The 27,696-nt window shown below is 47.0% G+C and overlaps 2 protein-coding genes across 5 annotated transcripts in view; one reads left to right on the plus strand and one right to left on the minus strand.

Moving 5' to 3' along the window:
* The window catches only part of USP43 (ubiquitin specific peptidase 43), a 48,742-nt gene extending 41,489 nt beyond the window's left edge, over nt 1-7,253 (plus strand). For both annotated transcript variants that reach the window (XM_069603527.1, XM_069603528.1), the window contains exon 15: nt 5,515-7,253. In XM_069603527.1, the coding sequence (XP_069459628.1) occupies nt 5,515-6,596 (1,082 nt within the window). In that variant the 3' untranslated portion in view covers nt 6,597-7,253. The remainder of the gene's footprint in view (nt 1-5,514) is intronic.
* DHRS7C (dehydrogenase/reductase 7C) lies at nt 4,604-27,337 on the minus strand. Of its 3 annotated transcripts, none has more exons than XM_069603550.1 (8): nt 27,122-27,337; nt 26,753-26,912; nt 23,650-23,762; nt 21,799-22,009; nt 19,820-19,912; nt 16,868-17,023; nt 15,416-15,672; nt 4,604-6,704 (listed from the first exon to the last, which is right to left on the minus strand). In XM_069603550.1, exons 2-7 carry the CDS (start codon nt 26,904-26,906, stop codon nt 15,464-15,466), a joined length of 936 nt encoding a protein of 311 aa, XP_069459651.1. In that variant the 5' UTR covers nt 26,907-26,912; nt 27,122-27,337; the 3' UTR covers nt 4,604-6,704; nt 15,416-15,463. The 3 variants fall into 3 exon arrangements, with proteins under 3 accessions (XP_069459651.1, XP_069459649.1, XP_069459650.1); XM_069603548.1 differs by having other exon boundaries at nt 21,799-22,012; nt 27,122-27,268; XM_069603549.1 differs by lacking the exon at nt 4,604-6,704 and having other exon boundaries at nt 15,413-15,672; nt 21,799-22,012; nt 27,122-27,268.
* Between the last annotated feature and the right edge of the window lie 359 nt (nt 27,338-27,696).

Raw genomic sequence — 27,696 nt, forward strand, 5'->3', positions numbered from 1 at the left:
AACATGACCATGTGAAAAAATTGCTGAGGTCCTTTCAGAGGAGGGGCCCTAGGACTAAAGCATTTCAGTGTCGATGCTCCTGATGGTGAATTTCCTCTATGGCTTGTATTAAGCCTCAAAGGTTTTACTGTCTCTTTTTCAGTGATTTCCAAATAGTATGTTATTTCAGTTTCAATTTCCTCTTTGATCTTAAGGTTATCAGGGTATTTCAATTGTTTAAGAGTTTTTAGTCACTCTTTTATTCTTGATATCTGATTTTATGGATCGTGATCCAAGAATGTTGTTTTCAAAAACCATTCCCTTTTTGTGATCAAGTAAGTACATGATGACTATTTTGTCAGTGTTATTTGTTATTTGTCAGTGTTCTGTGTACACAGTGTACAAAATAATGTACATTGTCTGTTTGAGGAATGTGAGCTTTATATCTTTTTTTGTTTTATTTTTAAGTTAGGTGAGTCGATTGTTGTATTCAATTTCACCATGTCCTTTTTAAAAATTGAAGTATGGTTGATTTACAGTGTTATGTTAGCTTCTGGTGTACAGCAAAGTGATTTCCTGAACCTGCCTGCCAATGCAGGAGACATAAGAGGTATGGATGCGATCCGTGGGTCGGGAAGATCCCCTGGAGGAGGGCAACCCACTCCAGTATTCTTGCCTGAAGAATCCCATGGACAGAGGAGCCTGGCTGGCTACAGTCCGTAGGGTGGCAAAAAGCTGGACATGACTGAGCGACTTATCATACACGCATATATAACATACAATTATATATATATTTCAGATGCTTTTCCCTTGCAGGTTACTGCAAAATATTGCTATAGTTCCCTGTGCTATTCAGTAGGTCCTTGTTGGTTACCTATTTTATATATAGTGAGTTTTCATTTGAAAATGTTTTCTATTACTCACTCATTCTTTCTTTCTTATTTTTGGTGATTGATCACGTTGCAATGTGTTCCCTTTTTCTCCTCCTTCACTTGGAAGTGCTGTTCTTTAACATCTTATTGTTACTTCATGCTTCCCAATATTTATAATCAAATGTATTGTCCTGTTATTATACGGATATGAGAAGCTGCTTCCTGCGAGTCATTCTGTTTCAGCACTGCCTTCCCTCTTTCCCCCATAAGATGGCCTGCATAACGCTTCCATGCCATTCCCCCCAGTTGAGAGCTTAGAAATGTTCTCACGCGTTCGTTCCGGTCTGTTTCTGGAGCTCCCCATGTCATTCCCCAGCTCTTAGATTCTGCTGAGGTGGTTTCCTCCTCTGTTCCAGACTGTCATCAGAATTCCTCTTGCTGTCGCTTTCCTGTCCCAGACACGCCAGCTTAGCCTCAGGTGACACATCCTAAGACCACCTGTTCCCCAGGAGGGTGGATGGGACCTGACTGCAGTGTCTGCTGGGACGCCGCTATCTGTCTTCTTCTCATCACCCTCTGTCTTGCGGTCGTGGTGCTGACTTTTTAGTGTTTGCTCAGAGTTCTTTTTGGGTATGTGTGATATGCTGTCTAATTCTCAGCAGAGCCGCAAATATTTTCTTTCCCCTGAAAGTATATGGTAGCTTGGTGGGGAAGGGCTCTTAGGTTACAGTTGTTTTTCTCTAGGGCATCTGTGGACGTTTTCCCACGGTCTATGAGGCCCCAAGGTTGCAGGTGACAAGTTATTTTTTTTCATGTGACAGTCACTTGTTCTTTCTGGCTGGAAGCTTTGACCTTGGAGTTTAGAAATCCTACCAGAATATGCCTGGGTCTGTGTTCATTCATCAACCCTGTCTGGAACTCGGAATGCTCCTTCTCCAGATGCAGGCTTTTCTTTAAGGAAATGCTTTTTTTGTTTAATTATTGTCTTGCCTATTTTTCAAATTCCTGTTATTTGCCTCTTGACTCTCCTACATCCGTCCTCAAGTCTCCTAGCTTTGCCCTGCAATTTCTATCTCTTTGCCATTTTGCTCTGTGGCTTTGAACGCTTCTCTCACAATTATAGAATTTGTGAAGTGTACCAAATGTCATAAATTTCAAGATCACTTCAGGGCACTAATCTGAGTCTTAACAGTGACCCTAAATGCCTTCAGTTCATTTACTGAAATTTAAAACCTGAAAGTCACATATTTCAGTCTCCTGTTTTTCTACACTGGAGTCTCATCGACAGCTTTTGTCTGTTTTCTTTGATGGCTCAAAAGAGCCTGTTCTGATGGTTCTGTTTATTCATATTCTCTGACTGCCAGACCCCCTTTGTTTGCTGCTTAGTCCCTTCAGTGGTGTCTGAGTCTTTTGCAACCGCAGGACCGTAGCCTGCCAGGCTCCTCTGTCCGCGGGATTTCCCAGGCACAAATACCAGAGTAGATTGCCATGTCCTTCTCCAGCCAGACCCCTTTAAGTGTGCTCTTACTTTCCTGTTTCTGCACATAGAGGCTTCCCTCCGGCCTCTTCGAGTGGCCGGTGGTTCTTGGAGTGATGGACGGGGCCGGTGGCCTTGGCTCCTGAGAGTCGTTATTTACTTGCTCGTTTTTATTTTTGGCTGTGGTGAGCCTTCGTTGCTGCCCCTGAGCTTTCCTCCAGTTGTGGCGATCGGGGGCTACTCTTCATTGCCGTGCTGGGGCTTCTCATTGCTGCGGCTTCTCTTGTTGGAGAGCACTTGGCCCCCCCACTACACCGCCCACCTTCCCTGAAAGCAAGGTCTTTGGTGAACAGGAAGCACTGGCTCCCAGTGGGTGCTTTCGCGTTTATTTCTCCACCCCGCCAAAGCTCTGGCTCCTTCTCAGATCCAACAAACAGAATGAAATAAAATCCTGATCGGCAAGGTGCTTTCTCACTGCGTCTTGAGAAAGAGGAGCTGGGTGCTTTGTGGACACCTGCGGTTCCGGTGACAGGATGCGGGGTGCCCGCGCCCCTCGCCTGGGGGCGGGGGAAGGATGGAGAGCCGGCTCGCCGCCTGCCAGGGCTGCAGGCGGCTCCTCACGTTTTGAAAGGCTGAAAGTCACCGCTCGGTGACTCCTAATACAAAGCTTCTCTTTCTGCCCTTCCCTCGGGCTGTGGACCAGAAACAAAACCTTTCCACACATCTCAGCCCCCAGAAACGTTTTATTTTTTTTCCCTCCAAGGTGTGGGAATTTAATGATGGAACAACAACATCATTCAGGACTGGAATTACAAAGTATTTGGGAGTGATGTTGTGTCCATCGCTGGCGAATCTAAAGTGCTTTAAAGAAAAATAAAAAATACCAAAGATTATCTGTGGAAAACTTGAAAGGCAAGATGTTCAGAACCTTGGAGATGCTATCAGACGCCTCATGGAGTTGACGGACTGTCTGTGCACCTCAGCTGGCTTACCTGCTTGTGCGTCTGGTGGCTTGGGGACCCCTCGTACCTGCTCCTCTGACTTCCTGAGCACCCCCGCCCCCTTCGTACAGCTCAGAGGTCGGCTTTGGCGGCTGCAGTCCTGCTCGTTTTGGGAGCCGCGGACCGTGCCCTGTGGTGAGAGTGGAGGACTGCGGGCAAGAGGCTGGTGCCCTTGCCCAGGGTGACTGTCCTTGTGCCACGTGGGCTTAGCTGAAGAGTCCTTTCTCAGTGGTGACAGGCACCTCATAAATCAAGGCGTCTTAACGGTACAATGACCAATGACTTTTTAACTTTTAAAAACTGTGTTAAACATACAAAACAGGGACTTCCCTGGTGGTCCAGTGGTTAGGACTCCCAGACTTCACTGTCAAGGTTCCTGGGTTCAATCCCTGGTTGGGAAGCTAAGATCCCACAAACCAGGAACACAAACACACACACACACACACAATAGGCTTTGCCGTCTTGACCATCTGTAAGTGTACAGTTCGGTGGTACTAAGTACAATCACATTGCTGTACAGCCACCAAAACCCACCCCCATAACTCTTCTCATCTTGTAAATCTGAAACCCTGAAGCTGTTAAACACTAACCCCCTGTTCCCTCCTCCCCCAGCCCCTGGCAGCCACCATTATCCTTTCTGCGTCTCTGCTTTTGGCTGCTCAGAGCCCTTAGAGTGTAATCATACAGTATGTGCCTTTCCGGTGACTGGCTATCTGGGGGTCCCGTGAGATTCCATATGAATTTTAGGATGAGTGTTTCTGGTTAAAACCTCATGGTTATTTTGATAGGGATTGCACTAAATTTATATATCGCTTTGGGTAATATTGACAATTTTTTTGAAGAGTAAAAAAAAATTCTTTATTGTTCTTATTGCTATTTATTTTTATTTTTTTGCCATGCCATGAGGCATGTGGGATCTTAGTTCCCAGACCAGGAATTGAATCTGTGCCCCCTGCCTTCGAAGTGCAGAGTCTTAACCATGAACCACCAGGAAGTCCTGACATTTTAACAATATTCAACCTTCAAATCCATGAACACAAGATCTGTTTGCATTTATTTATGTCATCTTTCATTTCTTTCAGCAGTGTTTATCAGTTTTCAGTGTACAAGTCACCCCCTTGCTTAAGTTAGTGCCTAAGGTTTTTTTTTTGACACTGATTGACTATGTCTTCAGGAAGGATACACAGTCTTGGGTATATGTATGTTCCCTTTAGAAATGTTGAGAGTAAGAAAAGAATTGAGAAGAAAATAAACAACACACAGCACCCCCATGGTTCTTTCAACACCTTGTCATTTTAGTATTTATTTCTCCATACTTCTTTGTATGTTTTCATATGTACATATGCACAGATCTATACTTATACCTGTGTGTGTATATATATATATTTGCAAGTTGGATTACTCCTTTTCTAGACTCTGTATCATCCTTAATAGTACATATCAAAAGCATCTTTCTGTGTCACAAAACGCACAGTGGAGAATCTGGCAATTCTGATATAATTAAACACATGATCCTCTTCTTTTTTTTTTTTTTAAGCCTAAGGGAGATTGGTGCATTTGAACGGTACAAGCACCTAATTTGACCTGAAAAGGCAGGGAGTTTTGCTGAGCATTCTGTTCCATGGCCATATTTAAGATGAACGAAAAGAATCTTGAATCTTAGGCCTGTGGCCTCAGAGACTGAGCTTTCTTGGGAGTCTGCACTGCCTGGCACATAGCTACCTTCGTTGGCCCTGGCTTGCCCTGTGGCTTCAAATATATAAATGGAGCCCATGAAGCAGTGAGTGAAAACACTGATGTTCCCAAGGGCAGGAGCCATAGTCTTGTTCACTGCTATGTCCCCAGCACTCAGGATGGTGCCTGATCATCAGAGGTGCTCGGTCAGTGCTTGTTGGATGTGGCTACTCTTACTGCTTGGGTGCTAAGTTGCTTCAGTTGTGTCTGACTTGTTTGCGACCCCATGCACTGTAGCCTGCCAGGCTCCTCTGTCCATGGGATTCCCCAGGCAAGAATACTGGAGTGGGTTGCCATGCCCTTCTCCAGGGGATCTTCCCGACCTAGAGATGGAACTCGGGTCTCCCGCATTGCAGGCGGATTCTTTACCATCTGAACCACCAGGGAAGCCCCCACTCTTATTGCAGCTGGAGGGTGAGTCAGGCACTGATGCTCTTGGTGTCTCTTTCAGGAGGCTTGGAGTCCAGGCCTTTGGCACGGGGCATCCAAGGCCGCAGCATCAGCATGAAGGTGCCTACGCCTTCCCGAGCAAAGCAGGGGGCCTTCAAGACCATGCCCCTCCGCTGGTCTTTTGGCCCCAGGGAGAAACCGCTGGGCACATCCGTCGAGCTGGTGGAGTACCTGGAGTCCAGACGGAGACCTCGGTCCACAAGCCAGTCCATCGTGCAGCTGCTGACGGGTCCTGCTGGTGGTCACCAGAAGTCACACGCCACCCTCTCTGTGGAGAGTGAAGACAGTAGGCGAACCAGCAACACAGTGCTGGCCACAGCGCCCTGCCCCTCTGGCCATCCTGACCACTGCATGGTCCCTGGCAACTCAGATGGCCCGAATGCAGCCAGGAAGCTCAAGGAAAACTCAAGTCAGGACATCAGGCTGCCCAAACAGTTTGACTTGCCCCTCACAGTGATGTCTTCAACAGAAGATGATGGGAGACGACCCCGGCCTGAGGGCCAAAGGACCACAAGCTGTAAGGGAAGTGGCCTAACCGGGAGCAGTGGCCAAGCACCCTCCCCCAAAGAGGGTCCCAGTGCTGCGACGTTACCTAGAAAGAGTGCAGACAGTCGCTCAAACAGCTCAGGCAAGATGAGGGCTAATGGGGAGAGAAGGGACCCCGAGACAGACAGATTCCCACAAGGGACCCTCACCCTTCTGAGGTCTGTGTTTTGGAAGAAGGAGATCAGAAAGAGGGACAGGCCAGAGGCATCCCCCCAGGTGGCCCCCGTCTCCCTGGTGAGCGGCAGGCGGAGCCCGGCTGTGGATGGGGAGGCCCGAGGCTCGTCTCCATCCCTCAGGATTCGAGAGAGCCTGGCCAGGGGCCCAGCCGGCCACCTGGAAAGAGAGAGGGACGTCCGGTCAGCGCCCAGCTCTCTGCTGCTCCCTCGCAAGACTGGCAGGCCCCCGAGGGCCAGCGCCCTCGGCACATCACAGAGGAGCGTCCCCGGGGAGCAGACATCTTTTGGCACCTTGCCGAAGGTGATGTACCACACGCTGTCCTTACGTCGGAAGAAGTCCTTGCCTGAGTCCAGCTTCTGATTGTGTGCTCTGCGGGGAGCTGCCATTCTCTCGGCTCTGCACCGAGCACCTGTGGGCAGTCCGTGTTGACAGTGGGACTGGGGGAAGCCAGTTGTCTTCTCTTGGCCCCTGAAAATTAAAATTTCTGGTCTCTGCATCTGTATTTCCAACACCAAACGTCTGAAAAGACCTTCCTGTGTTGTTAGCTGTTTGTGTGTTTCCAGACCACCAGAGGGTGCTGGTTGGTCAGTATAACCATTTCAGGGCAAGAACTGCTGTTTGAAGTAATTCCAGGGCCTAAGTACTTGTATTAAGGATTGATTAATAAGAATCTTCAGTACTAAATCAAATATTGTCATTAGCTTCTCCTAAACCTTGTTTTTTAATAATGGACTTAACAGGAAATTCTTTTCCTCCTGATGTTTCTCTGGGATGAAGCATTAAGGATGCCAAAAAAGCAAGTGGTAGCTACACTAAGGCAGGATCCTAGAATGAATGGGAGAGAAATGACTGAGATTTTAGGAGAGTATTTAATATATAACAATTGTATTAAAGTTTTTCAAGGTATTTAAAAAAGAAAACTATTTTGATACTAGGGGGAAAAGGAAGTTTTTTTTTTTAATTAACTGTGAGATCTATGTACAATTTTAATAAAAGTTCATCCATGAAACATGCAAATAGCTCTCTGAATTATTAAAGTTAGGCAAATGCTCTTGTTTCTGCTGTATAAACTTAGCTCGTTGCTTTTCCCCCCCATTTAACCCTTTTTTTAAAAAAATGAAGTATAATTGGACTTCCCTGGCAGTGCAGTGGTTAAGACCCTGGCTTGACCCCACTAAGATCTGCATGCCACATGGCACGGTCAAAAAAAATAAGTTGATTTCCAATGTCACGTTCTTCTCAGGTGATTCAGTTACAGATAGATGGATCCTTTTTCAGATTCTTTCCCCTTACAGGTTATTAAAAATATTGAGTATAGTTCCTTGTTGGTTATCTAAGCTCGTTGCTGTTGATATCAGAAAGTCATTGATTGTTTCTGAAAATTTTAAGTACTTTTAATTAAAATCACTTGCTGTTTGCTAAGGAAACAGAAGTCTCCCCAGGTCTCCCCCTAGAGAACATATACGTTCAAGGACCAGAGTCTGAGCCTGTCTTGATGGATTGTCGCCAGGGTCCTTGGACTCCTTAATGATGGAAACTGATGACAGGCCAGAGCAGGAATTCAGGCAAGGCTTTACTGGGGCTTGTGCTGCAGCAGGAGGGAGCGAAGGCAAGCAGCAGGCGCCCTTGTTCCCTCCCTGAGGAGGGCAGCTGGTCCCTAAAATGGGGTGAGGGTGGTTGGGTCTGAGGGGCAGCTTAGATGGTCTGCCCACCCCCTTGGTGGTGCTGTGTGCAGGGATCACGGGCAGGACCCTGCCATTGCTCCCTGCCCCTCAGAAGTGGCAGTTTGATTTTGGCCTTTTTTTTTTAATCTTCTTGTTTATAATTTGGGCCAACTGCCCATGTGGAGAAGGCAATGGTGACCCACTCCAGTACTCTTGCCTGGAAAATCCCATGGAGGGAGGAGGAGCCTGGTGGGCTGCAGTCCTTGGGGTCATGAAGAGTCGGCCACGACTCAGCGACTTCACTTTCATGCATTGGAGAAGGAAATGGCAACCCACTCCAGTGTTCTTGCCTGGAGAATCCCAGGGATGGGGTAGCCTGGTGGGCTGCCGTCTCTGGGGTCGCACAGAGTTGGACGCGACTGAAGCGGCTTAGCAGCAGCAGCCTATATGTGCAGTTGTTTTTAGTCCCCTTATAGTTTCTTTGTATCTGTTCCTCTGGGACATTTGTCCAGGTGCAAGCACTGCAAAGGGTCCCAGGTCCTAGGCTATCTCAAGGTGACTGTCCTCTGTTTCCTAGAACTTCGCACACTTTTCAGTAGCTGTTTTAACAAATATTGCCTCTCTTATGGGGAAGCTGCTAAACCTGAGTCTGATAGAGAAATCCTTTTCCAGATTCCCTTGTAAGTTTTTAAAAATATTGAGCATAGTTCCTTGTTGGTTATCTAAGCTCATAGATGTTGATATCAGCAATGATATCAGACAGAGGGCTTGACAGGTAAGGTGACTGGAGAGTCTCTACCTCAACAGTCCATTTTCTAGAAATACCTCCTTTCCATTTAAGACACCAAATTAAGTCTTTCCTCATACACTTGGCATGACTCATTGGTGTGTCTCTGCTACTGTTCTTTTTCTAAGAAGGAAGAATGAGGTTCTTTTTCTTCATCATAAGAAAGACTGTGTACTTTGGAAAAATTGGAGTATAATTACAATATTGCATTCGTTTCAGCTGTACAGGAAGTGAATCTGCTATATGTTTACTTAATCCCCTCCCTCTTGGGCCTCCCTACCACCGTCCCCTCTACCCCATCCCTCTAGGTCTCATCACAGAGCACTGAGCTGAGCTCCCTGAGCTACACAGATCATCTGTTTTACTGGCTCTTTCACACATGGTAGTGTATGTCAACCCTAATCTCCCAGGTCATCCCACCCTCCCCTGCCCCCGCTGAGTCCATTGTCTACATCTGCCCGCATGAAATAGGTTCATCTGTTCCACGTTTCTAGATGACAATAGCCAGGACGTGGAAGTCAACCTAAATGTCCATCGACACATGAGTGGATAAAGACGATGTGATACACATATACAATGAAATATTACTCAGCCAGAAGAATGAATGAAACTGGGTCATTTGTGGAGACCATGTACTTTGGAGCACCACTTCCGAGACAGAACTGAGAGGACAGAGGAAATGAGCAGGGAGGCCCACCACCTGCCACCGGAGAGAGATGTATGTTATCAGCGGACCAGAGTGCAGTTCAAAAGAAGTCTGTTTTCTTCAAGTCTTAATCCACGTGCTCTCAGGCGATAGGGAAGACACACTTGTCCTCCCGGGTTCCGGGAGTCTAGGAGTCCTCCTGCTGTATCTGGTTCTTTCTCCTCTGTTGACTCTCATTTATCATCTTTCACTCCCAAGCTCTTCCTAAGCCCAGCCCCACTTCCTTTGTCCTCTTAAGGGGTTGGGTTGTGACCCAGGTTCTCCCTTTTGAACATCCTTGGATATCATGAGCAGGGCCCAATTGTTGGCAGTTTTCTCTGTAATACACCAGAGAGTGGAGCACTTGTCCTAGGCTATGGATTTGGAATAGGAAGAGGCAATTACACTTGGACCCTGTGCTTATATCTGCCATACCACACCTTCCACAAGGATGCCCGAGTTCCCCTGTATCACTTTCTCATCTAGAGGGACCTGGCAGGGAAGGCTGGGAGAACGGCATGGGAAAGGATGGGGTCAGATTTCTGCCCAGATTGGAGGCCGAGACTATTGGACACAGCAGGACCACCCTCAGTTCTGTCGTTGGTGAAATGGATTTTTCAGCTGTTTCAGTGACTCAGTGTTGGTATAAAGACTAAATGGAGTCTTGGGTGGGGGGGGGGGGTGAGGGGGCTGCTCATTGGAGATGGTGAACCACATGCAATTTTGTGGACTTGTTATTGCTCTGCTCAACAGAGAACCCCATGAACAGTATGAAAAGGCAAAAAGATAGGACACTGAAAGATGAACTCCCCAGGTCGGTAGGTGCCCAATATGCTACTGGAGATCAATGGAGAAATAAATAACTCCAGATGAAGAGACAGAGCCAAAGCAAAAACATCATCTAGTTGTGGATGTGACTGGTGATAGAAGCAAAGTCCGATTCTGTAAAGTGCAATACTGCATAGGAACCTGGAATGTTAGGTCCATGAATCAAAGCAAATTGGAAGTGGTCAAACAGGAGATGGCAAGAGTGAACGTTGACATTTTAGGAATCAGTCCATTCAGATGGACTGGAATGGGTGAATTTAACTCAGATGAACATTTTGTCTACTACTGTGGGCAAGAATCCCTTAGAAGAAAGGGAGTAGCCATCATAGTCAACAAAAGAGTCTGAAATGCAGTGCTGCTGCTGCTGCTAAGTCGCTTCAGTCGTGTCCAACTCTGTGCGACCCCATAGACGGCAGCCCACCAGGCTCCCGTCCCCAGGATTCTCCAGGCAAGAACACTGGAGTGGGTTACCATTTCCAAAATGTGGTACTTGGATGCAATCTCAAAAACGACAGAATGATTTCTGTTCATTTCCAAGGCAAACCACTCAATATCACAGTAATCCAAGTCTATGCCCCAACCAGTAATGCTGAAGAAGCTGAAGCTGAATGGTTCCATGAAGACCTACAAGACCTTCTAGAACTAACACCCAAAAAAGATGTCCTTTTCATTACAGGGGACTGGAATGCAAAAGTAGGAAGTCAGGAAACACCTGGAGTAACAGGCAAATTTGGCCTTGGAGTACAGAATGAAGCAGGGCAAAAGCTAATAGAGTTCTGTCAAGAGAATGCACTGGTCATAGCAAACACCTTCTTCCAACAACACAAGAGAAGTCTCTACACATGGACATCACCAGATAGTCAACACCAAATCAGATTGATTATGTTCTTTGCAGCCAAAGATGGAGAAGCTTTATACAGTCAGCAGAAACAAGACCAAGAGCTGACTGTGGCTCAGATCATGAACGCCTCATTAGCAAATTCAGACTTAAATTGAACAAAGTAGGGAAAACCACTAGACCATTCATGTATGACCTAAATCAAATCCCTTACAATTATACAGTGGAAGTGACAAATAGATTTAAGGGACTAGATCTGATAGACAGAGTGTCTGATGAACTATGGACGGAGGTTCATGACATTGTACAGGAGACAGGGAACAAGACCATCCCCAAGAAAAAGAAATGCAAAAAAGCAAAACGGCTGTCTGAAGAGGCCTTAGAAATAGCTGTGAAAAGAAGTGAAAAGCAAAGGAGAAAAGGAAAGATATACCCATTTGAATGCAGAGTTCCAAAGAATAGCAAGGAAGAATAAGAAAGCCTTCCTCAGTGATCAGTGCCAAGAAATAGAGGAAAAAAATAGAATGGGAAAGACTAGAGATCTCTTCAAGAAAATTAGAGATACCAAGGGAAAATTTCATGCAAAGATGGGCACAGTAAAGGACAGAGATGGTATGGACCTAACAGAAGCAGAAGATATTAAGAAGTGGCAAGAATACACAGAAGAACTATACAAAAAAGATCATGACCTAGATAATCACGATGGTGTGATCACTCATCTAGAGCCAGACATCCTGGAATGTGAAGTCAAGTGGGCATTAGGAAGCATCACTATGAACAAAGCTAGTGGAAGTGATGGAATTACAGCTGAGCTATTTCAAATCCTAAACGATGATGCTGTGAAAGTGCTGCACTCAATACGTCAGCAAATTTGGAAAATTCAGCAATGGCCACAGGACTGGAAAAGGTCAGTTTTCATTCCAATCTCAAAGAAAAGCAATGCCAAAGAATGCTCAAACTACCGCACAATTGCACTCATCTCACACGCTAGTAAAGTAATGCTCAAAATTCTCCAATCCAGGCTTCAATAGTACGTGAACTGTGAGCTTCCAGATGTTCAAGCTGGATTTAGAAAAGGCAGAGGAACCAGAGATCAAATTGCCAACATCCGCTGGATTATCGAAAAAGCAAGAGAGTTCCAGAAAAACATCTATTTCTGCTTTATTGACTACGCCAAAGCCTTTCACTGTGTAGATCACCACAAACTGTGGAAAATTCTGAAAGAGATGGGAATACCAGACCTGCCTCTTGAGAAATCTGTATGCAGGTCAGGAAGTAACAGTTAGAACTGGACATGGAACAACAGACTGGTTCCAAATCGGGAAAGGAGTACGTCAAGGCTGTATATTGTCATCCTGCTTATTTAACTTATATGCAGAGTACATCATGAGAAATGCTGCGCTGGAAGAAGCACAAGCTGGAATCAAAATTGCTGGGAAAAATATCAATAACCTCAGATATGCAGGTTACACCACCCTTACGGCAGAAAGTGAAGAATAACTAATAAGCCTCTTGATGAAAGTGAAAGAGGAGAGTGAAAAAGTTGGCTTAAAGCGCAACATTCAGAAAACTCAGATCATGGCATCTGATTCCATCACTTCATGGCAAATAGAGGAGGAAACAGTGACAGACTTTATTTTTTTAGGCTCCAAAATCACTGCAGCCATGAAATTAAAAGATGCTTACTCCTTGGAAGAAAAGTTATCATCAACCTACACAGCATAACAAAAAGTAGAGACATTACTTTTCCAACAAAGGTCCATCTAGTCAAAGCTATGGTTTTTCCAGTGGTCATGTATGGATGCAAGAGCTGGACTATAAAGAAAGCTCAGTGCTGAAGAACTGATGCTTTTGAACTGTGGTGTCGGAGAAGATTCTTGAGAGTCCCTTGGACTGCAAGAAGATCTAACCAGTCCATCCTAAAGGAGATCAGTCCTGAATATTCATTGGAAGGACTGATGCTGGAGCTGAAACTGCAATACTTTGACTACCTGATGCCAAGAACCAACTCATTTGAAAAGACCCTGATCCTGGGAAAGATTGAAGAGGGGAGGAGAAGGGGACGACAGAGGATGAGATGCGTGGATGGCATCACCAACTCAATGGACAAGAGCTTGAGTAAACTCTGGGAGTTGGTGATGGACAGGGAAGCCTGGCATGCTGCAGTCGATGGAGTCACAAAGAGTCAACACAACTGAGCGACCGAAGTGAACTGAACAGAGAATGCAGCTATAAAATAGGTTTGGAGCCACAGTGACCCCTGGTGGTCATTTCTCTTATTGCATGATGCCTTCCCCTCAACAACTTGGAACAATTTTTTCCCCTGTGTTTCAACCTAAGAATTGTGGGTTTTCATTTGCTAGACTGGTGAGATATCCTATCCTGAGAAGGCAGCAGGGCCCGCGTGGACACAGGGACATCCGGAAGGCAATGGGGTGGGGGCATCCAGTCAGAGGGAGATCAAAGTCCCCGGACAGGAAATTCAACTTCAGGGAGCTTGGGGTCCCGGCCAGACAGTCCGGCTGAGGATGGACCCGCCTGTAGGTCTCTGACCGCTTTGGCTGCAGAGACAGTGGAGCAGAGCTACTGACATGGATGTCTTTCTCCCTGAGACCTTTCTTCCTGAGCCGTCATTCCACGCTGCTTCCTGTGAGGAACCCCAGGGGCCAAGGTCTTCCCTTACCTTAGAGTCCTCAAGTCTTTGCTCTCCCGGAATGTGGATCAGGGCCAGCATGGACGCAGCCCCTCCCCACCCACCCACCCCACCCCACCCACCCACCCCACCCCCACCACCAAAGGAGGGGCCCCTTAGCCCACTCCACCCTGAGAGGAGGCAGAGCCCTAAAGAGAGCAGGTCAGGACCCCAGGTCTGGGGCCGAGTGGTGGCCAAGCTTGACCTGGAGCCCTGTCCTGGTGCAACCCCAAGACTGCCTGCAGGGCTGGCTCCAGCCTTCTCATCCCGAAGCTGCCTTCTCTGTCTCCAGTCACCAATCACATCAGTCATTTTCTTCCTGGTGTTGTCCCTCCCCTGCCTCCAGCCCCTACTGACCTTCCATCATGCTGGCCTAGCCACCTCCAGGCACCCTGACACCCAACAACAATAATGACACAGAAGGTCATCTTGCTGACTTTAGGCCTGCCCTGACTTAAGAGTCCTAAATTCTGGAGACACCTCCTGGCCTGCTGCCTTATCCTGGGGCTGCCTGGGTTCCTTGGTGATCATATGGTCTGGACACTGTGCTTTTATTTTTTTTGGCTGCGCTGGGTCTTCGTTTGCAGCTCTTGGGCTTAGTTGCCCTGCAGCATAGGGATCTTAGTTCCCCAACCAGGGATCAAACCTGAGTCCCCTGCCTTGGAAGGTGGGCCACCAGGGAAGTAAGTCCCTGACATCTTCCTTTATAAATTCAGGGATATCTACATGTGGATGTGTACCACGTGTGTTAATTTTATAAATGGCTTGGGTTCAGGGAGGAAATTTGGGCCCTCTTTCAACTATAAATGTTAGAAAAAGTTTGAAGCAGTAGTTACAAAATTAGTGCAAAAAATATATCCTACACTTTCAAAGATCTGAAGAATCATTAACTGTTGTGTTTAAGAAAAACTAAACTAAGAGAAACACCCACCAATAATAACAATGGCAGTTTTAAATGAATTTTGCTTTGAGAATGTAAGAAAAGGCTGGAATGAGCTGGATGCCCCGGGGTAGAAGTTCTCAAGATTTGTTGCAATTTAGAATCCACTGGAAAAAAAATTTAAACATCTGTGCCTGGGCTCCTCTTGGAACAAATGAAATCCAGGGAAAAGGGCTGATTCTGCTGCCAAGACCAAGGATTACAGCTCTGCTGTACTGCCAACCTGGGAGCCACTAGCCCCATGCAGCTATTTAAATTTAAATTAATGCAAATTAAATAAAATAAAAAATTCCCTTTCTCAGTTGCACAGGCCACATTTTAAGTACCTAACAGCCACACATGGCTGGTGGTTGCTGCACTGGACACGGCAGACGATACAATATTTCCATCATTCTAGAAAGTTCTATTTAGCAGCGCTTCCCTAAGGAGCTGCAACCCTTAGGTAAAATGGAGGTGGTTTTCTGAGTGCCTGGGCAGGCTGATGGTGTGTGTGTGTTGAGCCCATTACGGGTCCTGTTTTTCTGCTGGACTGTCACCTTATACAGTTGAGAAGCTTCTGGAAATCTGTCCTGGGTATGTCGCATGGGAGACACCTGGAGGCCCGGAGTGACTGAGGGCCACCCTAACTGTGATGGTGAGTATCTCCCACATGGAGTGCAGCTGGGGGGAACTGTTCCCTCCCCACCCCCACCCCCACCCCCACCCCCACCCCCGTGTTGAGAAGATGGAAGGACCCACCACCTACCAGCAAAACCTTTATTCCCCTCGAGGAGACCTGTTTGAAGCCCGGCGGTTAACCCTCCTCTGGGACGCTGAGTTTCTCCTTCACCCCACAGGCCACCACGGCGAAAAAGAGCTCGGGGAACAAGGTGCGGACGTACACAGCGGCCTTGGGGATGGGGTTGGCCAGGAAGACCTCTTGCTTCTTGCGTCTCACCGTGCGCATCACCTCCTCCGCCACGTCCACAGGGTGCGCCCCGTAGGTCAGCTTCCTGAAAAAGACTGAAAAGCACCCCCAGGAAGGGGAGGGGCTCATACCCTCGGTGGGGGGGGAGGTGGTCAAAGCCCCGCCCCCCGAGGTGGGGAGGGGTGTGAGGTGCTGGAGTCCCAGCCTCAGGGCCAACCCTGCATGTGCTGGCTGCTGGCCATGCGCTATGAGCAGGCACTTTACCCGCCGTGCCTCAGCGTCTGCATCTGTAAAGTGGGTGCAGTTTCCGGCCCTTTGACATCCCAGGGTAGTTATGAGTAGTGGAAGGGATGAGAAAGAGCTTAGAAGGTAAGAAGGTGTCAGATATATGAATGGGCTGCTATTCATGATTGTTGCCAGGCTGTGCTTGTCCAGTGCCTCCGGGAACCGGTTGCCCACGTCTTTGTTGTTGTTCAATCACTAAGTGGCATCCGACTCTTTTGCAACCTCATGGGTGGCTTGACAGGCCGTATAGCCATGGGACTTTCCAGGAGTGGGTTGCCATTTCCTTCTCCAGGGGATCTTCCCCACCCAGAAATTGAGCCCACGTCTCCTGCATTGGCAGGTGGATTCTTTACCACTGAGCCTTGTGAGGTAGCTGCTCTGTGTAGAGCATTCTAGAATAGAGATCACAGGTGCACTTACTGAGCACTCAGGATGTGCTAGTTGCTGTTCCAAACTCTGTGAGCTGGAACTTTCCTTTCTAGGACTGTACCAGGTCGGTGTTTACCATCTCTCATTTTCCAAAGGAGAAACAGAGAGGTGAAGGGAGTTGCTGCTGTTCCAACACTTAATATGAGACAGAGGGGAGTTTCAGAGTAGTCACTCTGGGCCGCACTCTGAGCTTCTCCTCTGTGCTGCCACCTAGGGAAGGGGAGCAGAAGGTTCTCCAAAACCAAATTCTGGCTCTTCCGCATGGGAAACTGAGGCCCAGAGATGGGCAGTCCCGGGACCAAGATCACACAGCCTGTAAGTGATGGAGCCCAGTGGCCTTGGTCTGCTGGCTGTGGGTTAAGGAGGTTTCCCTCTACCTGGTGCCTTGGGGCTGAAGTTTTGGGGCCCCTCCCCGCTGCCAGCTGGGTGCAGACACCCCATCTCCCCAGTCTCACGCTTCAGGAACACCCCGCCCCCACGGTACCCAAACCTCACCCCCCGCCACCCTGGGCGTACCCCGCTCCTCCACAAGCCCTCCCCAGCCCCGTTCCCTCCAGCTGTGCTCTGAAAGCTCACATTTCCATATGGAGGCCTCCCAGTTTCCTTGGCCTGGATCAACGTGGTAGGAGCGGATGAAGGTGGGACTCACGGTGCTGACAACCACGTGGTATTCCTCCACTTCCGCCCGCAGGCAGTCGAAGAAGCCGAGTGCCGCGTGCTTGGAGGCGGCGTCTGGAAGAGAAACCAGCCCGGGGGGTGGGCCCGGATCCCGCTGTGCCTCCCAGGAGGGGGTTGGAGACACACATCCCTACAGGCTCTGCTGGGTGAGGCCGCAAAATCCCCACCCTTGCCCCTCACTTCGTAGATGCGAACAGAGAGCCCTTGTGAAGCAGTGGGCAGATGCAGAGATGGGACCCAGTCCAGTTTAGCTAGTATTCCACTGTGTGACTTTGGGCAAGTGGCCAGTTTTACCCTCAGAGATTCAGTTTTCTTGTCTTTAAAATGTCCAGTTGCAGCCCAGTTTACACTAGGCAAGGTATGGAAGCAACCGAAATGCCCATCAACAGATAAATGGATAAAGAGAATGTGGTACGTATATACACTGGAATATTGTGTGTGTACACTCAGTGACTCAGTCCTGTCCAGCTCTTTGCGACCCTGGGGACTGTAGCCGGTCAGGTCCTTCTGTCCATGGGGTTTACCAGGCAAGAATACTTGAGCCGGTTGCCATTTCCTTCTCTAGGTCACCTTCCCAAGGACCGAACTCACGTCTCCTGCGTTTGGCAGGCAGATTCTTGACCACCTGGGATGCCCCACACTGGAATCTTACTCAGCCATGAAAAGAATAAAATCATGCCGTTGGCAGCAACATGGATGGATCTAGAGATTATCATACTAAGTGAAATAAGTCAGAGACAAATCAGTTCAGTTCAGTTGCTCAGTTGTGTCTGACTCTTTGTGACCCCATGGACTGCAGCATGCCAGGCCTCCCTGTCCATCACCAGCTCCTGGATCCTACTCAAACTCATGTCCATTGAGTCGGTGGTGCCATCCAACCATCTCATCCTCTGTCGTCCCCTTCTCCTCCCCCCTTCAATCTTTCCCAGCATCAGGATCTTTTCAAATGAGTCGGTTCTTCACATCAGGTGGCCAAAGTATTGCAGTTTCGGCTTCAACATCAGGCCTTCCAATGAATATTCAGGACTGATCTCCTTTAGGATGGACTGGTTGGATCTCCTTGCAGTCCAAGGGACTCTCAAGAATCTTCCCCAACACCACAGTTCAAAAGCATCAATTCTTCAGCACTCAGCTTTCTTTATAGTCCAACTCTCACATCCATACATGACCACTGGAAAAACCATAGCCTTGATTAGACAGACTTTTGTTGGCAAAGTAATGTCTCTGCTTTTTAATATACTGTCTGGGTTGGTCATAACTTTTCTTCCAAGGAGTAAGCATCTTTTAATTTCATGGCTGCAGTGATTTTGGAGCCTAAAAAAATAAAGTCTGTCACTGTTTCCTCCTCTGTTTGCCATGAAGTGATGGAATCAGATGCCATGATCTGAGTTTTCTGAATGTTGAGCTTTAAGCCAACTTTTTCACTCTCCTCTTTCACTTTCATCAAGAGGCTTTTTAGTTCTTCTTCACTTTCTGCCATAAGGGTGGTATTATCTGCATGTCTGAAGTTAATGATATTTCTCCCAGCAATTTTGATTCCAGCTTGTGCTTCATCCAGCCCAGCATTTCTCATGATGTTAAATAAGCAGGGTGACACTATATAGCCTTGATGTACTCCTTTTCCTGTTTGGAACCAGTCTGTTGTTCCATATGCAGTTCTAACTGTTACTTCCTGACCTGCATACAGATTTCTCAAGAGGCAGGTCAGGTGGTCTGGCATTCCCAAATACCATATGATCCCACTTATATGTGGAATCTAAAAAAAATGATACAAATCAACTTATTTACAAAACAGAAACAGACTCACAGACTCTGAAAACAAGTTTATGATTACCAAAGGGGAAAGGGGGAAGGGAAAGGATAAATTAGGAGTTTGGGATTGACATATACACACTACTATATATAAAAGAGATAATAAGGACCTATTGTATAGCACAGGGAACTCTACTCAATATTCTGTAATAACCATTATAGGAAAAGAATCTGGAAAAGAATGAATGTATGTATATGTATCATTGAGTCACTTTGCTGTACACGTGGAACTAACGCAACGTTGTAAATCAGCCATGCCTGCTAAGTTGCTTCAGTCGTGTCTGACTCTTTGCATCCCTATGGGTTGTAGCCCACCAGGCTCCTCTGTCCATGGGGATTCTCCAGGCCAGAATACTGGAGTGGGTTGCTATGCCCTCATCCAGGGGATCTTCCCAACCCTGGATCAAACCCGTGTCTCTAACATCTCCTGCATTGGCAAGTGGGTTCCTTAACAGTAATGCCACCTGGGAAGCCCAGAATCAACCGTACTCCAATATTAAATAATTTTTTTTAAAAGACTAATATTAAACCACTTCAGGTAAAAATAAATCATAAAATAGAGGTAATTAATTAATTAATCAATTGAGGGTAGTATCACTCTTGCCAAGTGAGAAAATGTGTGTAAAACGCCTGACACAGGTGTGAATTCCCATTTCCTTCCTGGGAAGCCTGGTTCCCCATGTAAGACTGATTTCTCAGGGTCCTGAGGCCGTCAGGGTTAAGAATGCAGGTGCCGGGGCTCAGATGCCTGGCTTGTAGAATGAGGATATGGTGAGGTGTATAAATAACAGATATAACTGCTGTGAGCATAGAACAAGATGAGCTTCTGGGGTCCGAGGGAAAGACATATCTTTATCTCTCAGTCACCTGTGTGCTGTAGGTGCTCAAAAATAGGAGCTATGGGGATGAAAGAAAAGCCAAAGGATGCTTTCATCTCTGGACCCCCTCCCCCCAGTAACCATATGCTTCGTCCTAGACACCACATCTCTTGTTTTATAAGACACATAACCTGAGATGAAACTTGTCTTAGCAACTTACAGGCTGTGCGGAAGGGGATTCCAAGCTTCCCCTGGATGTTGTTCACTAACACGATTTGTCCGGTCCTCCGGGAGATCATGTTGGGGAGCAGGGCTAGAAAGTGCAAGATGAAGACTCATGGTTACAAACCCAAGATGGAGTCAGGCAGCGGCCAGCAGACCCCTTCCCCAGACCCCTCATCACGCAGGCTCCTTTGCCTCCCTGCTAACTAGATTACAGTGGGGCACAGGTGGGCTGGATCCCAGCCACCAGTTATCCAGTGTTGCCTAAGAGTGGGCTGGGCTTGACCGGTAAATTGCTGGGTTATTTTATTATTTTGTGTCATGCAGGGTCTTAATTCCCAGGCCCCCTGCAGTTGAAGTTCAAAGTGCTAACCACTAAACCTAACCCTGGGTGATTTTATTATATTTTTTAAAGCTTTTTTTTTTTTTTTTTAATGGGAACCATTTTTAAAATCGTTATTGAATTTGCTATAGTATTGCTTCTGTTTTATGTTTTGGTTTTTTGGCCACTAGCCATGTGAGATCTTAGCTCCCCTACCAGGAATCCAACCCACACCTCTTGCATTGGAAGGTGAAGTCTTCACCACTGGACCTTCAGGGAAGTCCCCAACCCTGGGTGATTTTAAATGACCCATCCATGTCCTTGAAGTGACACTGATTTCAGTGGTAAGAAAGGTAGCTCCCTTTCCAATTCTCCTATTCCTCCATTAAAAGTTGGTTCAGGCGGGTCTTTAAAACCTCTTTTGCATGTGCTAATCTTTAAAAAAAAAAGAAAAAAGGAAAGACCTCAGCCCTGGGTCTTGGGAAAACTTAAGACTTTGTTTTGATTTCAGGTTTTCTTCCATTTATGGAGAGGAAAGGAATTTTTAATTTATGGTGAAAAAAAAAAGTTCCTCTTAAGTAGAATTAATTGACAAATGAGGAAATTTAGAAAAAGCTATAGAGCAATGATAGCACAGGTGGAATCAGGAGATGGCAAAAAGTCAAGACTCAACTTAGCATGCCTCACTTTGTTGCCAGGGAACTGGAGCTCTCAGAGGTTGAGGGGAGGACACACCTTGGCTGGGCTGCTGGGCGTGTCCACGGCGACTGGGCTGAGAAGATCCTGCTCTCTCAGCCTTTGCTAAATGTATATCCTTATATTCTTATATTCTTCCTTTTGTGATTCTGCTTTGATAAACTTTATTTAGGGTGGGGGAAGGGCTGTAACTCTTGGTTCTATTCCATGTCATCTCTAGCTATTCCACAACCCCCACCCTAGCTTCAGACCTGCTTTTGAACTTGGTTGTTAGAATCTCCACAAAGGGACCACAAAGAATCTGCCTGTAATGTAGGAGATGCAGGTTTGATCACTGGGTTGGGAAGATCTTCTGGACAAAGAAATGGTTACCTACCCCAGTATTCTTGCCTGAAAAATCCCATGGACAGAGGAGCCTGGCGGGCTACAGTCTATGAGGTCACAAAGAGTCGGCCACGACTGAGCAACTAACACTTTCCTGTTTCTGAAAAGGAATTGACGGTATTCTGGGTCTTTTGTAGTTTGGGATAAACTCTTTTCTTCGTGACTGAGAACAGAATTTCAACACTGGACCAACTGTCATTATTAGGAGCAGATCAACCACAAGGTGGATATAATAGAAGGTTTGCAGGGGATGAAGACAATGGTCCAGAAACATGGAATGGGTTTGGAGGGGAGCCAGGGATGTGAGTAAGAAAAGGGAAGTAAAGGGCAGGGTTTGGGAAAGGGACTGCACAGAGGAGGCAGATAGGAATATACCACTAAGAAACTTTCATAATCCCTTTTCTTTCATCAGCATTTATAATCAAACACTGAAAGCTTTCACCAAACAAGCAGGGATTTTTCTGAAGAGGACTAGAGGCTCCATCCGGAAGTGGATGACTATATGGAGACACAACAGAGACCCCTTGAGCAGCCCAGTGACCCAGGATTCCATGGGAAGGTCAAACTCACGAGACCTTTGGTCAATATGATGGGTCCAAAGTAATTGGCATCCATGATCTTTTTGTCGAGCTCCAGAGAAATCTTATGGGCAGGTCCCTTCACCTTCATGCTGGCGTTGTTGATGAGGATGTCCACGCAGCCGTAGCAATCCAGGACCTCTTTGGCCACATCCTGGACACAGCTGATGTCTGAGAGATCCAAGAGGACCAGCTTTGGGGTGAATGTCTGCTGGACCAACGAGAACGTCAAGGCATGTGTGGGAATATCCCCATAGACCTTGGGGCCCTTCCATTTAAGAGTTGCCCCTTTTGAAACTCGGAGCTTGTGGAATGACTACAAACAGATGATTAAATGAAGCAGAGATAACTGGGGAAGGGAAACTGATGGAGAAAATGCATCCTTGGGGACCAAGGCAACAATAACATTCCCAACATGTAAACATGCACTACAAAGTTTGATCTTCTGGTTAAGAGGCCAGAACTGAGAAATCCAAATGGAAGCTGTGCATAGATTCTCTGATGTCATTTTTTAAATGACATTTCTGAGCTCCTCTTTGGAAATGGCTTTCAGACTGGCTTCCAAGCCACAAGAGAATCTGCCCAGTACTTTGTAGCCACATTTGTTTTTTGGCCAATACTCAATATAATTTTTTTGAAACACCATCTGTATAGGTACAAGGCATTGTGTTCAGCTCTAAACATGCTGTCATCAAGATTTTCATGATTTAGAAGGACTACAGGTGGAAAAATTGATGATGCCGCATGGCAGATACAATCCCAGTGTTTCGCAAATATGAGTCCTGAGATATGCCCTTAAAAAAGCATGTCCTCTGGTTCAATATATTTGGGAAATCTAGACTACTAAACATTCTTCTTGGAGGTAACACAAAGCATATTTACATAACAAAGGTTCTGAAAAGTCCTGCAGTAAGGAAATCAGTCAGAGAAGCTTTCTCTAACTCAGTATTTCCCACACAGTTGACCTCAGACCATCCTTTTTACTACCTCATGACCAATACCTGATAAAATCCCAAGAAACATGCTTTGGGGTTGTGGTGTTATCATTTTGCTCCATCTCCTCAAATACCAGACTTAGTTCTGAATTATTTTTGGCTTTATCCAAGATCCAATTCAACATCAAGGGCAAAGATTATTAAAAAAAAAAAACTTCTTGACACTTCCCTGGTGGTCCAGTGGTTAAGACTCTGTTTCCAATGCAGGCGGCATGGATTTGACCCTTGGTTGGGTACTTCCACATGCCATGTAGAGTGGCAAAAAAAAAAAAAAAAAATTCTTAAAGAGAACTCTGAAAGCAATTTCTTCAACAATGATCCAGAAATGCCTTGAAAACCCCAGCTTTGTTGAAATGTGTTTACCTCCTATATAACTTCATGGACGGGGACGTCATTCCCCTGATTTCTTTCAAGGAAATAAAAAACTTGGGGCTGCACATCATGGCTTGAGGAATCTTAGTTTCCCGACCAGAGATTGAACATGGCCCCCTGCAGTGACAGCACTGAGTCCTAATCACTGGATCACCAGGGAAGTCCCTCTTTGAGGGAGATATTAACTGAAGTATTATTTAAAAAGTCAGCCATGAGAATTTATAAACAGAGCTGTGTCTGTGACATACTGTACCTTCTGGGTCCTCTGAGTCTGACTTAAATAGAATGGGGTGGGGCTCAGAGGCTAGAGAAGAAATTTTTGGCGTGGTGAGGGTTCAAAATGAATCAACCCCCAAGTCGGCTGTGTCAAGATTACCTTTCCCCAAAGCTATCACTAGATTTCACCCAGAGCTGCTCTGTGACAAGCACGAAGACTAAGGGTACCCAGGGGTTGCCCATGCTGGCTGCCCGAAGGCCTTACCTTGCTGGGATCAGCCACACTGATCAGGGCATCGTATAGACTCTGAAGCCTCTCCCAGTTCTTTCCACACAGCACCAGCCTGGCTCCACCAGTATGGAACACCCGAGCACACTCTGTGGGGAAGAAGGAAGGAGGACAGGACGCACTGTTTGGATGAAACTGCTGATGGGGGATGGGGTGGTTACAAATTTGAGGATTCAAAGAATTCAGAAGTCTTAGAGCTATGAGTTCCTTTAGAGGACATTGCATTCAACCTCCTCTGGAATTTCTTCTTGTTTCCAGCCTCAGCATGGCTGACTTCTGTGAAGGGCAGCTCACAGGGGCATGAAATAGCCCCTCCTCCACTGGGCAGTTCTGATTTTGGGGACACTGTTTCTTTCTTTTTGGCCATGCTATGTGGCATATGGGATCTTAGTTTCCTCACCAGGGATTGAACCTGTGCCCCCTGCATTGGGAGAGTGGAGTCTTAACCACTGAACCACCAGGGAAATCCTGGTATATTCTTTCTTAAACTGGACAGAAAGATGACTCTGTCCAATAAGACCCCCAGAAGCACAGTGTTAAGTATATCTCAGTCTGAGGATATCGGAGACAGTTGCTATTTTTTTTTTTTCCACATCAAATGTCACTAGTTTCCTCTACATTTTCATTGTGGGTTGATGCCCCAGCTAGGGTTCTTTTTTATTTAAAAAAAAAAAAAGTGAAGCTGTCTTCTGTCTAGTTCATTTTATTCTAGATGAATTTCTTCCTTGCTCAATGTTCTCAACTGGGCAGTGATTGGTAGATACAAGTATTTTTCTGTGGCAATGACATTGATGTTTAAGAACAATAAAAGCTGGACTTCCCTGGTGGAGCAATGGATAAGAATCCACCTGCCATTGCAGGGGACACAGGTTTGATCCCTGGTCCGGGAATATCCTACAGTCTGTGGAGCAACTAAAGCCCATGGGCCACAATCACTGAGCCCAGGTGCTACAGCTACTGAAGCCCGCATTCCCTAGAGCCTATGCTCTGCAACAACAGAAGCCCTGCAGGGAGAAGGCCATGCGCTGCAAAAGTAGCCCGCGCCCTGCAATGAGAAGCCCACATACCGAAAAGTAGCCCCCGTTTGCTGCAACTGGAGAAAGCCCACACGCAGCAAGGAAGACCCAGCACAGCCAACAAACGAAACAATAAGAGCTAACAGCCTTTGGCAGTTTACTTGCTTGAGTGGCTATTGAAAGAGGTTTACACATATTAGCTTATTTTATTCTCACAGTCATCCCACGCAGTGGTTTGTTATGTTGAGTTCCCTAGAAACAGAACCTACAGGGTTTTAGCCACTGGACCACCAGGGAAGTCCCTCGGTTCTTTTTTCCTGAAAGATCCTTTTAAATATATGTAGTTTTTATAATAAGAGAATTCACTAAAGGAAACCATTTGGAGGGAGAATGGCTAGTCTTCCCGAGTTTGGGCTGTAATCCTCAGTGGCAGGGGCAGCAGCAGCTGCGCTGGGTGTGGGCAGCCCTGGAGGTCGTGTTTCACAGACCAGAGGCCATTAGTCTGAAAGAGACTTTTTGATTTCAGCGATATTAAAATACACAAAGATGGCCCAGGACCATCATAAGAGACCGTTGATTAAGAGACGATTAGCTCAATTTCTGGGAAACCACTCCAATATTCTTGCTGGGAGAATCCCATGGACGGAAGAGCCTGGCAGGCTACAGTTCATAGGGTCACAAGAGTCGGACACCATTTAGCGACTAAACCCCCACCACCAGCTCAATTTCAGGAATGGTTAAAGGAAGAAAATGATGTGTCTTAGAGGTGATGAAACACGAAGCAGTTTAAGTGCAGTGGTTAAGTATTTTGAAGATCATTCTTGCTGCAGACGCAATGGGTACAAGGTGACTTTATTCCTGTCTTGGCTGAATTATGTGGGTTTGGGGCAAAGTTAGAAGTCCTGACATCTCTTTCTGTCTGGTTTCCCTAGGAGACAGCTTGGCTCTGGCCCTCTTGCTACTCTCCAGTGCTACCCACTGGGTTCGGTCAGGTTCTGTGGGACCGGGTGTGTGCTGTGGGCTATGTGTAACTTACCTCATCTGCTCAATGCCCCTCACTTTTTTTTTTTTTTTTTCGCCTGGGACCTGAGAAATGGAGCACTTTGAACTCAGAATCACTGTGGTCAGCAGCATGCTAAAGCCACCATAAGAGTTTACTGAAGGTCACACCCCAACTCCCAGCTTCTCAAGTTACTTCTAAATGCCTTCAAAACCGGGAAGTGATGTGGCTGAATCAGGCCAATCGTAAGACAACAGGGATTATGGGGTGTGTGGCATGCTGGCGTTTGCGTGCTCTGCGTGATTTGTTCATTGTTATCGCCACTGCTAACATTTGAGAGGTGCCCACGACAGCACCAGGCACTGTCCTAAGGGCTTTCCATTTCTTAATTCATTTAGTCATCACAACCGCATTACCAGGCACAGAGTATTAGCATCCTTGCTTTCAGATGAGAAATCTAAGGCGGAGCAGTGCATCACCAGTTAGTAATTGGTGGAGCCAAGAATTGAACCCAGCTCACAGGTCTGGCCTCACCACCAGTTCGCTACCCCAGCTGAGGGCTTTGAATTTCAAAATTTCTAGAAACTCCCTGCAGGCAAAGCAAATCACTTCTGCAGACTGGTTTTGGCCTGTAGGCTGTGTATTTGCAACCCTAGGTATTCCAATCCCCTCATTTCTCAGGCAAGCAAGCTTTAGCCTCCAAGAGAGAAGACACTGGCTGATTAACAGATGCTGGGAGAGAGCTCAGCCCTGACCCACACCCTCCTGCCCAGAGGGCACACCCACTCCCCACCCTATGGCCTCTCATCCTTCAGGGCAAAAGTGGGTACAAGAGGCTGTGAAGCTCATCTGTGTGTGCCCAGTCGTGTCCGACTCTGTGACCCCATAGACCACAGCCCACCAGGTGCCTCTGTCCATGGGATTCTCCAGGCAAGAATACGGGAGTGGGTTGCCATTCCCTTCTCCAGGGGGTCCTCCCGCCCCAGGGATCAAACCCAAGTCTCCTGCATTGCAGGCGGATTCTTTACCACTGAGCCGTCGGGGAAGCCCAAAGCTCGCTTACCCTTGCCCAGTCCCGAGATGGCGTCGGTGATGACCACCACTTTGTTCTGCACGACTGACTTGGACCACAGCCGGGACACCTCCTGGTAGATGAAGAGGAGGCCACTGATTCCTAACAGCAGCAGGGGCAGCATGAGCACGGCGGTGACCCCCATCTCGCTCTGGGGAAAGTGGGGAAAAGGAACTCGCTTGACAAAGAGACTCAGAACCTGGGGGGCAGAGGAGGCCCGAGGCTGCAGGGCACACTCAAGCCCTGAGCCCGGAGCCTCCTCTCCGGGAGCCAGGCTCTGTGCAAACCCCCTGAGTGCTGCTTCCAGAGCTCTTGGCCGCGTGCTAATCCCCAAATGGTCATGAAGAGGGAATTACTCACAGTGTCTTCAGAAGCGGATGGAATCCGGGGACCTGCCCTCCCAGAGGTTAATTACAAATTTAATTAAAATGTGTCTGCATTTTTTGAAGGAAAGCCATGCATTAAGGCCACTTGCTTGGGCCCTAATGGCTATTTATAGCTGTCAGTGCACTAAAGGGCTTTCAGGGTAAATATAGTGTCTCTGCTGATATTCAGGAACACATGCTGGCCGGGTCTGATTTCAGAGTCCCTGCCAAGCCTTTTAAAGCTCTCCTGGGTGCCTCTCTAGTAGAAGTTCCTCTGCAGTTCAGGGATGAACCTTAGGGATCAGGACCTGGGATTTCAGCACAAAAATCCCCACCCTCACGTCCTAACTCTCCTATCAGGTAGCTTCCAGATAGCTCAGACTCTGGCAGCAAGAGAACTTTCTGGATGGAGGTGAAAAAAAACACAGAAAATCTGTTAAACAGAATGGATGAACCACTTGAAGGTGTGACATGAACTATGGGAAAGGGCAGTTTGGCAGTTTGGGGCTGTTCCTCTTTCAAGTGCTTCCTGCTCTTGGAGCCTCAGTCTCCTCATCTTTAGAGTGGGCA

The sequence above is a fragment of the Ovis canadensis genome, chromosome 11 (genome assembly GCF_042477335.2).
Source record: "Ovis canadensis isolate MfBH-ARS-UI-01 breed Bighorn chromosome 11, ARS-UI_OviCan_v2, whole genome shotgun sequence".
Lineage (NCBI taxonomy): Eukaryota > Metazoa > Chordata > Mammalia > Artiodactyla > Bovidae > Ovis > Ovis canadensis.